The sequence below is a fragment of the Tenrec ecaudatus genome, chromosome 6, assembly GCF_050624435.1.
Source record: "Tenrec ecaudatus isolate mTenEca1 chromosome 6, mTenEca1.hap1, whole genome shotgun sequence".
Lineage (NCBI taxonomy): Eukaryota > Metazoa > Chordata > Mammalia > Afrosoricida > Tenrecidae > Tenrec > Tenrec ecaudatus.
The window spans coordinates 106,272,008-106,286,226 of NC_134535.1; the positions used below are offsets into that span (position 1 = coordinate 106,272,008).

At 44.8% G+C, this 14,219-nt stretch overlaps 1 protein-coding gene across 1 annotated transcript in view; it reads right to left on the bottom strand.

Moving 5' to 3' along the window:
- Window positions 1-7,625, bottom strand: part of IRAG2 (inositol 1,4,5-triphosphate receptor associated 2) — a 42,292-nt gene extending 34,667 nt beyond the window's left edge. Inside the window, exon 1 of the mRNA XM_075553050.1 lies at window positions 7,578-7,625. Coding sequence (XP_075409165.1) covers window positions 7,578-7,601 — 24 coding nt within the window. The 5' untranslated portion in view covers window positions 7,602-7,625. The remainder of the gene's footprint in view (window positions 1-7,577) is intronic.
- Between the last annotated feature and the right edge of the window lie 6,594 nt (window positions 7,626-14,219).

Genomic DNA, 14,219 nt, shown 5'->3' on the forward strand with positions numbered 1-14,219 from the left:
TTACACTCAGCTTTAAGAGACCAGATCCTAACTCAGCTCCCCCACCTCTCCTTGCGGCCCCAAACCTCAATTCCCAGGCTGCCGGGGGTATTAACAACAGCTAATCTTACCCAAAAGACCACCATGAGTGGCAAGCTGGTCCAAAGCAACCTGGCCACACATCAAACCATACCTAATTCTGCTCCTAATTCCCCTCAGAATTGTACTCTTACTGAGCACCACTGCACGACTTTCATACAACTGGGCCTTCGGGCTGCCCAGAGCCTTGCCCCGACTATTGCCATAAAGGCTTTGGGGCAAGAGGTTCTTCTGCAGACTCCCAGCCTTGTTCCATCCAGGGCAACCGTCAGTCCTTTCAATTCCAAGATTACTACCTCGCCCCTTGCAAGCTTGAAATAGTTCTCGAAGACATTGCTCCCTCGTCCTACAGATAAAGAAAGTAGTCTGGATGTAAGGCTTAATTGAGTCTGCTAAGAACCAAAGTTCCTCCCCGTGTGCCCCAGAACCGACCCTAGAAAGTTCTGCCCGAAAGAATATGCCTTGACACAAAACCCAGCAAACCAAGGACAGTGACGTAAGAAAAGGGAAGACCGCAAACGAGTGCCTGGAGCCATTCTGAGAACCTGATGATGCAGAAACCTATGATGGAGAATGACCACAAGCACACACACACACACACACATACACAAATGGCCTGTACTTTCCCATCCCAGGGTGGGCCCCTCGCCCCCCACCCCTTTAGCCTTGCGTTGGATATTAGGACATTGCGGCTGATGCATCCCATAGCTTCAGCCTGGACTGAGGCACTATGGAGCCTCCCTCCGTCTGCACCCAGACACGAAATACATCTTGCTAGTTACTAACACGGACGGACCTCATGTCGGAGTCACCTCCTCGAACCGAACCGTGCAGACATTGCATCCAGAGTTTAGCTAGGGCACTTAGTTGGCCTAGGTGAGAATCCCCAGGATTCCAGGTGGCTTTTTGTGTGTGGCTCCTCTAACCAAAAATGCTATAAATTTTATGGCCAGAGCCCTTCCCAGTAATAATTACTCATGCTACCAATGTAATTTTCCCCCATTGATTTTATTGGGGGGGCCTCTCACAAATCTTATAACAATTCATCCTTCAATTGTATTAAGTACACTTGTACATATGTTGCCTTCAACATGTAATGTATTTTTTAGCTGTTGGTTCTATTTTAGCTAAATAGATGTTTACCAAAGATATTATCAGGACATTTGGGGAATTATTTCCATTCTCTATATCTTAAATAAAAGGACTCTGAATAGATTTATTTCATTCTAACTTAAAAAGAACACCTTGACTCGGGATCAGTTTCAATATTCGGAGAAGAGAAATAATGCCAAATTTAAGTTGAAAAGATTTCAATAGCTGGAACTTAAACGAAACTAAAATTGCCTCTGAGGACTTCCCCCTCAATTTTAATCAAAAGTGCACCACACCCTCCTCCTCATCTCGAGAGAGCACACCTACCATTTTGAGGTTCACTTACAGTATAGCGATCAGCCACCTTCCACTACCCCATTGTGCAATTCTCATCACTTACTCCCGCTGCATCCAGGCGTCACTCAAGAGAACAGGCCAAACTTGCGAGATATTTAAACATTGATCCTGCTCTTTGTCTCATCAATCACTTCCTTCTTGAGATAGTATATCTTAGACAGAAACATGTAGTGACCTGAAGCAATCCTCAAAGGGACAGTAAGACACTTACTATTTGGCACCCAGGACTATTTGAAGTAAGGGAGGGAAAAAAACAACAGCACATAGACATCAGTCTCCAGGCTTCTTGATCTATTATTACAAGGTACTCACTGCTGATCTCACGGAGTGTGGGCGATATTAGCAGCTGCCACTGTCAGAGTATTTACAGGAACCAGGTGCTTCACCTACGTTACAGCACAGCGTGTCTTGGCGGGGTGTTCAAGGACGGAATGTGCACGGAGCTCTGTTGGGGTAATGAGTTATGGACGGAGCTGCTAGTTGCGAGGTCATGGATTCAAGCCTACGGGATGGAGGGGTCTGCTCTGACAAAGATTTACAGCCGTGGAAACCCTATGGAGCAGTTCTGTCTTATCCCATGCCCTCTCTATGAGTCAAAATCTCTACTCAGTGGCGGTATTGTAAATTCTAACTCCTCTATCTGTCCTTACAGGCCCATGTGGGGATGAGTTTTCTTTGTGATTGTAATAGGCAAAGTATAATCGGGGAAGGTGTGTCTTAGAAGAACACACTAAGCAACCAAGCAGGAGGCACCAACCCCAAATCAAACCCACCACCATCAAGTGGATCCCGACGCACAGCGGCCTCAGTGCGCTGCTCACACATAGCGTCAACTTGATGACAACCAGCAGCAACCACTGGCATAAACGACAATCCGCCTCGGTCCTGCTCTTCCACTATCTATGTGGCATCAAACTGACAACAGCAGCTGGGAAGATTAATAGGAATGTACAGAGAGGGGAGGGACAATTCAGAGACGAACGTGGTTGTACCACTCAAAGCGTACCATCAGTCTCACTGCAGCGTACACGCCGAATCCATTAGATTAGTACACGTTTCTTTCTGTGCATGTTTGCAGCAACAGCAGCAATAGACAATAATAAAAGACTCTCTGCTCATCAGCAACTGGGGAATCCGGGCATGTAGATTGGGTTTCCCACTAACTACAACTTATTTGGTTGGTTTCTATGGCGTGGTGAGGCAGAACTTAGCTGTCACAAGCACGTATATGTGTAATGTGCTTGTGTGTGCTGGAATCCTTACAAACCCCTCTGAAAGAGTAGCTGTCTCTCAAGTGACACAGGTAAAGTCATCCAGGTGGGGCTACCTGTCCAAATTTACCCAGTGAATCAGGAAAAGAGCTGTCTTCAAACCCAGTGCCTAAACCTATGTGGTTAAAGACCCTAAGATATTGGTGCGTGAAATTGCCAAGCAAATGCAAACTTAGGCAGAAGAGAATAATGAGCCCTAGTGCAAAAATCATGCCGATTCAATGATTATCCATCTACAGTGAAACTATACCATTTCTACACCATTGCCCACTAAATTCATCCTTCTATTATTTGATACAAATCTCAGATATTATTTCACCCATATATATCTCGGTATGAATCACTTAAAGATAAAGACTAGAATTAATCATTCATTTTTCTTTCCTCTGTGTAAACTCCAAACCCAAACCAAGTCACTGTCGCTGAGTCAGTTCCAAGTCGCTGGAGCAACACGGGTTTTTAAGACTATAAGTTTTTATAGGATCAGACAACCTTGTCTTTCTCCCTTGGAGGAGCTGGTGGTTTTGAACTGCTGGCCTTGCAGTTAGCAGCCCAATTCCGACCCCAGGGTGACCCCAGGGTCCTTTTTCCCTACATCAAGGTACCCCAAATAAATGAAGTCCTTAGAACAGTCAAATGGCTCTTAACTCTGCAAGAATGTTTCTAACGGGGCACCAAACTATTTCACAACAAGCTGCAGAAAATGAAGGAGACTGAGCTCAGTCACAAGAGTTCCTGGGACACTAACCTTATTGCAGTGCTTCTTCGACCAAGGGCTCTCTATGAGTACTGGTGCTGGCATCAACCTCACTTAGCACATCCTGTAATACACCATACAGCTTCCTGTGCATGAGGATGAGTCCTGGTGGTACAGGTGCTTACATAATGGGCTGCAAAACGAACCGCGAGGCAGCAGTTCGAAACCCCCAGCTCCTCCTCTGAAGAACAATGAGACGTTCTTTGCTCCCATCAAGATGTACAGTGTTGGAAACTCCAGGGAGCAGTTCCACGCAGCCTCGGAGCCTCACGAGGCATCAGAATTGACTTGAGGGCAGTGGAAAGGATGTGGAGGAGGTGACACAAATGGTTAAGCACTCGATGATGAACCCAAAAGGTTGGTTACCTGATGGCAACTGAAACAACAATGTCAACAGAGGGGAGGAATAAAAATGAACTCTCGACTAACAGTAAGACCACCACCCAAAGAAAGGAGCCCCAGAGTGGTAGGGAAAGCTCCACAAGCCCATTGAGTGCGCACCTCAAGTGGTTTCAGTAGATCTTCAAGGAGTACACAGTAAGTAAGCACTCACAGAGCAAACATAATTGGGAGAGTTACTAGGAGCCAAAATCTATGCTAAGTGCTAAATGTACATTTGTTAACAGCAATGCGGGGCAGTATTTACAGTAATTAATTCAAGAAAACAAAGGAATTTCAAGGCAACCAGATTATAAGTGGCAACTAGGAGAGAACAACCAACCAGGTCTAAAAGAAAGGTATGTGGGCATTGATTCCCTCTCCCAATCCTTAATGGGATCGTTGGAAAAATGTGGAGACATAGTCCAAAATCCACAACTTTTTGGACTCCCACAGAAGCAGAACCAGGAGAAAAGGTGATCTCTTTTTGCTTGGCCCATAAGATTTCCACCGCCACGAGGAATGGAGGTACTTGATGGTTAACATTTTATGCTACAACACAAAAGGCTTTATAGAACAAACCGGTGGTTTTTGAAATGGGTCTTAACAGAAAGAATTTTGAGAACTGAAGAAGCGTGCGATATTCGAGGCCGAAAACAGCATCACTGCATCGGTGTGGTATATGTTAACAACGCACGCACCTGCTGGGACTGATGGACGGAAAGAACCACCCGGCAGCAATGGGGAACCGGAGTGAAAAGGCAGCACAACCAGATGGCAGATGCACAGGGATCCCAGGCCAAGATGCTTGTTCTAAAGGCTTCTAGGAATTCCTCAAAAATCCTACCCTGGAAAGCTAAAGAGTCAAGACAACGCTGTCTATCATGCCAGTGCTCATTGTGAGGGGCATGGCAGTCTGCTTCAGAAAAGATTTCCAACTTTGGAAACCCTGTGGGGCAATTCTGCTCTGCTTTCTGGGGCAGCTATACATTTGAATCAACTCAAGGCCAAGGGATTTGGTGTTTGGTTTTGCGAAGGAAAATAAGCCCAGGAAGAGTAGCTCTGCTGACTCACATGGGATTGCCCTGAGTAGGAACCAAGTCGATGGCTATGGGCTTGGGCTTCGAGCCTGTGCATGATGGTCATTGGTTATCTTTTTGTCATTTTCATCTTAAATTTAGAACAGTGGTTCTCAACCTTCCTCATGCTGTGACCCTTCAATACAGTTCCTCATGTCATAGTGACCCCCCCAACCATAAAATGCTTTTCATTGCTACTTCATAACTGTCATGTTGCTTATGTTATGAATTGGGCAATCCCTGTGAAAGGGCCATTCGACCTCCAAAGGGGTCATGACCCACAGGTTGAGAACCACTGATTTAGAAGCATTTTCTAAGGTGAGCCTAATGTTTGAGGAATAGATGCGAGGGGTGCAAAGGGGCAAGAGAGGGGGATTTGTTTAAGAGATAGAAGCGAAGGGATGGGACAGAAGGTAGAGATAATAAGCTGCAACGATTCTACAAAGGAGTAGACATCTGGAGTAGGAATGGTGAGGCATAGCCAATCAGTCCACAAAGCAGAGCCAACCGCCTCGTTCTGGGCTCAGTAGACGGCTCAAAACCTCCAGTGAAACCAGGTCATTCCTAGGACTCTGGGCAGGAGTTTCTATTGTGAACCTTGTTTGCTCATATTTTTAAATGGGTGTCAAAACCAAAGACAAAACCACATGAGCTAATGCAGGTGGATCAGGAAGGTGCACTAGACACATAAGGCAGCACACTTCTTGGCCAAATAAAATATGTTCAAGGTAACAGCGAAGCACTGTGATGACGGGACTGTCTAAACTCCGTGCGTCAAGCAGAGTTGTGCAAAGACCCTAATCCCTGCTGCTTGACAAGTCTGAAGGTGAATCCCAGTTGGGCTACTTGCTATTTGTGTGATCTTGGGCCAAGTATTTATCCTCCCTGAACTCATTTGCCTCCTCTGCCCATCATTCAGTTGCCTACTTTTTCAAAACTTGGGGCAAATTAATAAGCTAGCACGCAGAAACGCTGTCCGACACAGGATCCGGTATGCAATTGATGTTTTCGTTTCACCTCCATTTGGGTGACACCAGTGCCAGGTAAAGAAGAAACGACTCACCATCAATTGCCTAAAACGTTCGCCTTCCTTTAATAAAACTGGCAAAACCACAGCAATAGGTCTGTTGTGGGCTGGTTTCGGCTCAGTCTTCAATAAGATGGGTACCAAAGAACGGAAAAGCATCGGGCACATGCACTTAAAAGGAAGAACGGAGTGGCTCTGACGGCTCAGCGAACAGGAAAATACCCCAACTTTAAAATGGGCAATGCATCTGAATCCGTGTGTCTCCAAAGAAGGTATATAAATGGCCAGTAAACACATGAAAAGGCTCTTAACGTCATTAATAATAATTAAGAAAATGAAAAATGAGATGCCACTTCATACTCCAGCCAAACCAAACTCACTGCCATTAGGTCAATACTAATGCATAACCCCCCTCTAAGGCAGGTAGAATTGTCCCTGTGAGTTGCTGAGACTGTAACTGTTTATGGGGGAGAAGCCTCATCTTTTCCCCCAGGAGCAGCTGATGGTTTTGAACTGCTGACCTTGCAGTTAACCGCCCACTTTGTAACCAAGACAACCCAGCCAAACACAATGGGTAAACAAAATGTAGCACTGCCCACAATGGAGTATCACTCAGCTATAAAGGAAACAAAGTCTTGATACAGCACATGGATGAACTTTGAAAACATTATACAAATTGAAATAGCTTAGTCGTAAGATGCCATAGATCAATAGCAACCGAAAGTAGACTCATGATGACTGGGGCAAGGGGATTTAGGGGACAATGGAGTGACTGCTAATGGGGATAGGATTTCTTTCTTGGGTGATGACAATGGATTGTGGTGAGAGCTGCCCAGCTCTGTAACTGTCCTGAAAACCACTGGGTCATGCCGGTGACGTGGGAGAATTGCTTAAGGTGTACAGTCATCTCAACAAAGTGTTGAAGAAGGAAGAAAGGGAAGAATGCTAGTTTGGCAGATCCCAAACCAGAACTGTCTGTTCTGTTCGAGATGACCATGGAGTTCCTGCTGAGGCAACAGCCTAGGAAGAACTAACTGCAAGATGCTGCGACCACAGCTCAATGGCCTGAGGAGTTTCCATCAGTGACCTTCCCAGCCACTCAGTGCTACTCTCCTCTTTGGTCAAGAAGCATGCGTGCATCGGACTGTGACAGAGGAGCCTTCCTGGACCTTGCCCTACTTTGAGATCTCTTGCAAGGGGAAGCGCCTTGAAGACTGTTTGCCCTTGACCTCAGTTCTCTGAGATGCCATGAGATTGGAGCCCTCTGAAAGTAGGCTGACTCTTAGACAATATGGTCAGCCAACTTTGTGAACATCTTTATTTTGTTCTATGTGTGTGTATCCCAGAGTTTACACTAGAGACAGGGTAGAAAATCCTCAACTCCATTTGAATTTTCTGTCCCCGAAAGCTGTTGCTTTTCATGTATCTGCCATAAACTTGTAAAGGAGTGTTTAATACTTTTAAAAAGTGTCCCCCTAGAAGAAGCCCCGGGATACAGAGAGTAAAAAACGGAAACTGAAATCTAGTGCAATACTCACTTCCACACGCGGGTCATCACTCATCCTGACGCAAACAGAAAGATCTGTCCCGGGGTGGGGGTGGGGGGAGGGCACCTGCAGGGCCCGGGCACCTGGCAACAGAGGGTGGAGTTATGGGCAGTTAGATAGCAAAATACAAAATGTACACCAAATACAGGGAACTGTTTGTTTAAAAGCAGATATCAAACGATCACACTGCCCACCCTCTCTTTTCAGTTTCGTGAAAATTGGAGTTAAGCCAACGACTTAAGGCACAGTGAAAGATGTACCCCTAACCATCCAGCAGAGAGAGAGAGATTACGAACCACAGAGAGGCAAGTCAAAAATGAAAATGAAAAATTTGCAATTCAAAGTCTTGCTCCTCACCCTCAGTACAGAAAGGAAATTTACTGCAGGTAGACTGTGCCACAGACTCAGTTGACCTTGCTGCTAGGCAGTCAGTGCTTACAAAGGCAGGGGAGCACACGTGACTATCAGGAGTAGGTACGGGGGGGGGGGGGGGGCAAGGATAGGTTCCTAAAGACTGTTAACATTCTGAAAATAGAGAAAATTGGTCAAAATTTAGATGACCAAATTTTTTAAATACCTATGTTACTTAGAAATATGTAGAATATTTCCGAAAGTGGAAGACCTTGTAGATAATTTAATGTCTTTTAACCTGTAGATGTGTATTGGAAAATTGAAAGCACTATAGAAGAAAACTTCCCTTCAATAAAATAATGGAAGTTTTTGGTTGTTCTAAAATTGTTGTTTTCCAGAAAGTTAAAGAATTTCCACAAATAAAGAAAATGTGTTACAATCTTGAGATACTGAAATCTAACTGCTTCAGAGGTTAGTCGATGGGAACAGGCCACCCGTGAGGGGTGGGGGGAGCAGCTCTGGCTTCTTTAGCTTACTTTTGTCCTCTTGTCACATCCACAGGAACATATTGTATCGATCCGTAGTTTGGGCTTTCACAGGAAGCATGGAATTGGTTGGCTACATGTGTCAGTCCTCGTGTTGGAATTCTTGTAAAGCTACCCAGATGTAAAGCATCTGCAAAACAGGGAAGAATGAGAGTAGAGATTAATTTCTGGTTCGGACTATATTAGAATATCAACTCTTCTCCTCTTGCGAGGGTGGCCATTTTTGAAAAAGCAGAGGTGGCTTCAGTAATCCCACACTGTAGCAGAAACACTTGGCCCCCTAGCTATCGCTATGGGAGGGGTGATGGGTAGTTTGTGCTACTAAATGTGAAAAGAATTATCTGACAGGTAAAATTCCACCTCATTCACCAAAAAAGCTAAAGTACATATCTAGCTATATGGGGTGGGAATACCATAGATTAAACCAACAAAAAAGGACCAGAAATACGCATGCCCCAATAACCAGAAGGGTGAGCAAGCCAGATGCAGTCACAGCCTCCTGCTTTGGTGGGAGATTGTATTGGAACAGAGCCACACGCATCCATTTCCCTAACTGTTCCTGGCTGCTTGGTGTTATAACAGAGTTGAGCAGTGACCCCAAAGACCAGATAACCCCAATGCCTAAACTATTGATTACCTGGTTCTTTCCATAAGAACTTTATCATCTCCTAGAAAAGAAAAGGGTTGGGCCTCGTGTTTAGAACCCATCAAAGTTCTGTTGGGGGAAACCTCTCGCTATCTCTGAGGAGTCTAGGAAGCAGGAGTGTTTAATGCAGAGAACTTTGGCCTTGGAGTCAATCAGTCATTCACATCCTGGTTCTGTCCCATACCAGTTATGCCACCTTGAATAAGCAACGAAACCACTCTGAGCATCAATTTCACTACAAATAAAGCCGCACTTGACCGTGGGCAACTTATTAAACCCATGTTCCTCCATCTCCGCATCTTTCAAATAGAAATTACATTAGCATCCTCATCACAGGGATGTGTTGTTGTTGTTGCCAGGTGCCACTGATTTGCCTCTGACTCATAGACCCTGTGTACCACAGAACGGAACATTAGCAGGTCCGGGCTGCCCACACAATTGTTATGTTTGCGTCGACTGCTGTAGCCATTGTGCCAATCCAGCCTGTAGGGCAGCGGTTCTCAACTTGTGGGTCGCGACCCCTTTGGGGGGTCGAACAACCCTTTCACTGGGGTTGCCCGATTCATGACAGTAGCAAAATGACAGTGATGAAGTAGCAACGAAACAATTGTATGGTTGGTGGGGGGCGGTCACCACAACACAAGGAACTGCATCATGACGGTTGAGAGCTACTCCTGTAGAGGGTCTTTGTCTTTTTCCGACGTCAGGAACTGGTCTCTCCTGATAACATGTTCAAGGTACAGGAGAAGAAGTCCTGCCATCCTTGCTTCTAAGGAGCATTTTGGTTGTACTCTGAGGACAGATTTGCTTGTTCTTTTTTCAATACATTATATTCAGTGTTCTTTGGTGGCGCCATGATTCAAATGCACCGATTCTGCTTTGGTCTCATTACAAGGTTCAACTTTCGCTCCCTCCATAAGCATCATGAGGCGACTGCAGGTACCGTGCCTTCCGTCGGGCACACCTTAGTCCTCAAGGTAACGTCCTAGCTTTTTGCACTTTAAAGAGGGCTTGTGCAGCAGATTTGCTCCAGGCAATGCATCGTAGGATCTCTTGACCACTGCTTCCCTGAGCATAGATTGTGGGTCAAAGCAAGATGAAATCTGACAGCTTCAATCTTTTCTGTTTATCATGTTACCTATTGGTCTGGTTGTGAGGATTTTGGTTTTCTCTACATTAAATTGTAATCCTGACTGAAGGCTGTTGTCCTTGATCCTCAGTCAGCAAGGGCTTCAAGACCTCTTCCCTTCCAATAAGCAACGTTCGATGACAAAGGTTATCTATAAGTATTCCCCCAACCCTGCTGCTGTGCTCTTCTTCATTAGTTCCGCTTCTCTGATTATTTGCTCGGCATATAGATTGAATAAGGAGCCCTGGTGTCTTAGTGGCTGCGTTGAGTTGCAATCCACAAGCTTCCAGAGTTTGAAACCACCAGTCACTCTGAGGGAGAAAAATAAAGCTTTCTACTTCCCCAGTCTCAGAAATTTGCCGGGGCAGTTCTACCCTGTCATGTGGGGTTGCTGTGAGTTTGGGTTTGTTTGTTTGTTTTTTTATAGATTCAGTAAGTGTGGTGAGGGATGTAGTGACACTTAAATAAGTTAATAGATTAGAAGGCTAGAACTGTGCCCGGGATATAGCAATCACTCCTTAGGTATTATCATTGCTGTGTTTTGACTATCTCTGAGTTATTGGAAATCAAGTAGTGGTTATGGGTCAGCAGCAGAATACGTAGCAAGCTGCTGCCTGCCTCAGAGGAGAGGCTCACGTGATGATGAAATGAATGTAAGGAGATTGAACCAAGGACTCGAAACATTTTTATATCAAAATCTAACTGTGACTAATTGTTTTCTCCCAGTTAAAACAAATTCATTCTCTCTCTCTCTCCAATATCTGGTCAGCTGTAGGAGAGGCTATCATGCTTACCGAGAAGCGGTGAGTACCAGCAGGAACACTTCCAGGTTAGCAGTGTCCGATGACTTCAAGGTCAGCAGTGTCCGATGACTTCTTGCCCCTTGAATAGTATAGCGCTTGCAGCAACACAACGTCTAAAAGGAAACTCCAGTGTTATTACCTATTCACAGGGGTATAAAGAGCTCCGGTGACTCAGTGGTGACGTGTGCAGCTGAGCACTGAGACGGCGGTGATTGGACCTATCGGTCTCTCCGTGGGGGCAAGATATAGCAGTCTGCTTCTGGAAAGATTGGCAGCTTTGAAAATCCTGTACTCTGTCCCAAAGGGTCACTACTCAATGGTAGTAGGGCTGGTTTTTTAGTTAAAGGGGCATAAAAGAATATTTTAAAATAATTTATCGCTATATCTGCAAAAGTAGAAAGAATGGCACTGGTCTCTGATAACCCTGAAAGAGTCATCAGGAAGAAATATCTGCTAATGACCTCAGGCGGGTTCTGAGTTGGATTGCTAACTGAAAGGTCAGTGGTTCAATCCCTCCGGCTGCTCCAGGGGGAAATGATGAAGCTTTCTGCTCTGTAAGGATTTCCGGGTCCCCTGGGAACCCCAAGGGGCTGTTCTACTAGATCCCATAGGGTCGCTATGAGTTGGAAATGACTCCTTGGCCGTGAGGTTGGAGTTTAGTTTGGGGGTTGTACATTTTGGCAAGCAGTCCCCCGAGTGTGCGTCAATCATTTGAAGAGTGCAGACTTACCAATTCTCCTCCAGGAGGCTGAGGGGTTTCCTCTGTGCAAGCTGCAGACTCGGAGAGAGGAAACTCCTCTACGCAGCTCTGTGATAAGAAAGCCGGAGCAAGTCCTCAAAAACACGATGTTCGTGAAACGCCCGGCTCTGCAACACACAGGACCTCAGATATGATGTCACCTGCGGGGGGTGACAGCGACTGCTGCTTTATCGTGTACTGTAGCTTAAAGGAACCTGTTGATCATTGTAAACCTCTATTTGCATTTCCCTCGTATCTTCATTGAGGCAAGCCAAATAATTATGGAAACATAATTCTGAGGTGTAATATGGTAACTGTGAAATGTTTTTTAGCCATAAAATGGTGGAGAGGTTGAGACTTATACATTATGATCCTAAAAGAAACATTTGTTGGTTAAGTCACGTTTAGAAATGAAAGTTTTTTTCCAGTTCAACTTAGTTGCAGGGGACTTTGTAGGTACTCTGCCTCACTTACTCAGCCCCATGAACTTTGCTTTCTGTTTTAGCTGATATGTTTGTTCTATGTCCGGGTACAGATAGAGCCATGCTGCTCATTTATGAACACAAAGATAGGAGACAATCACCAAGTTTCATAAGGGAAAGAAATACTTTGCACTCTAGCGTTGATGGCTTGAGATATCCAGAGAGGAGGACTCCAAAACATTATACAAATATGACTGTGTTATTCATACTATAGGAGATTTCAACAAAGGCAAAACTAGTGAAAGATATCTGTGATGTCTGGGAGATGGCAGGAGGCGGTGGGGGGGGGGGGCTTGCATGGCGAGGGAAGAAGGATAAATAAGTAGAGTCCAAGATATTTTATAGCGAGTACAATGATTCTGTATGATACTATAAGGTTGGACACATGAGAATATGGATTTGTCAAAAAGACACAGGACTGCCTAACATAAAGAGAGAACCCGATAGTAAACTGTGGACCTTAGTTAATAATAAGGTATCAATTTTGGTTCACTGATGACAAATACACTACACGGAGGCAAGGTGTCAATAATTAGGGGTAATTAGGTTGGGGGTTAGGGGAAGTTACTGTACATGGAAGCTCTCTACTGTTTGGAAAAATATTTTGTAAACCTATAGCTGATCTAATATATAAAATCTATGTGAAATTATGTATATAAATAGAAGAGAAAGGAGGTAGTAACTATTAAAACCCATTCAAGAGAACTTAAAATTTGATTATGTGATTTAAACTGAAGAAACATTTGAGGTTAAAAAATGTTTTTAATGACCTTCTGATAATAGATATGGGTCCAGGCAGGGTAAATTCTTACATGCTTCCTCTTTGGAAGCTGTCATAGGACTGCTCACTTATTCCAGCTTGTCGTTCTTGTCTTGCTTTCAGTGCACCCTCACAGTTTCCTTTGAAATTGGGTGTTGGATTTTATGATTGAAATCATTGTGTACTATAAATTAGCTTTACAACCTAACACTCACCGGACATCTTCCTCATAAAAACAACCATATCACAGAGGTGTGTTCCCTGGGACTTCAAGCCAAGAGATTGTTCTTTATTAGCTTCTTTTGCAGTGCCTCAATTGCTCCTAGAAAGAGAATTTGAAACCGGCTCAGTAGCCAGCTTTCAACCCCCCTTTCTCTTCATTTATCTCATTGCTGGACAAACTTTCAATGGCTTTAAACTTGGAGTAGGAAAGGCAACTGATAACTTCTGAGAATGGCGCTGTGACCTCACAACGTTGACCCAAGTGGGAAGGCAGGGGAACAATGGGACAGGAGAAGTTACACCGTTGTTACCATTAGTAATTAATGTTCCCCTTGATAGATGCAGGTGAATTGCTCTCTAAACGTGTAATAAAATTACTCAGTCCTCAAATGGGAACCCACCTTAGAAATCTATCAGTGTGGAAATCTCTCCAGTAAAGTGTCTGCCTAAGCTACAAGCGAGTGCCGAAAGAACAAGGAAATCTGTCCTGGAAGAAGTACTCCCAGAATGCTCCTGCGGGGCAAGAAGGACAGCCATCATCTCGTGCACGTTGGACGTGGTTTCAGGAGAGACCATGCCCTGGAGAAGGCCACCGTGCCTGGTAAAGTCGAGGGACAGTGAAAAATCAGGCCGTGGAACAGATGGATGAGTACAACGGCTGCAGCACCGAGCTCACAAGTCAGACCAATTGTGAGGCTGGTGCAGGATCGAGATGGCTGCGTTCTGTGACACACAGAGGGTCAGGATGAGTTGTAACCAAGTAGCAACCAAGTGATGAGCGATGGATACTCAATAACTGTTCCACTCCTCGAATCCTGCAAGACGCCCTGTGATCGATCGTGAGGATACCGAGGTCCGTGTAACTAGTCACTGGGATAATGCTCACGTCGGGAGCAGTGCTCAAAAGACTGCGTTATTTTCTGAAGGCAGAACCTTTGTCTTTTCATGTAACTAAC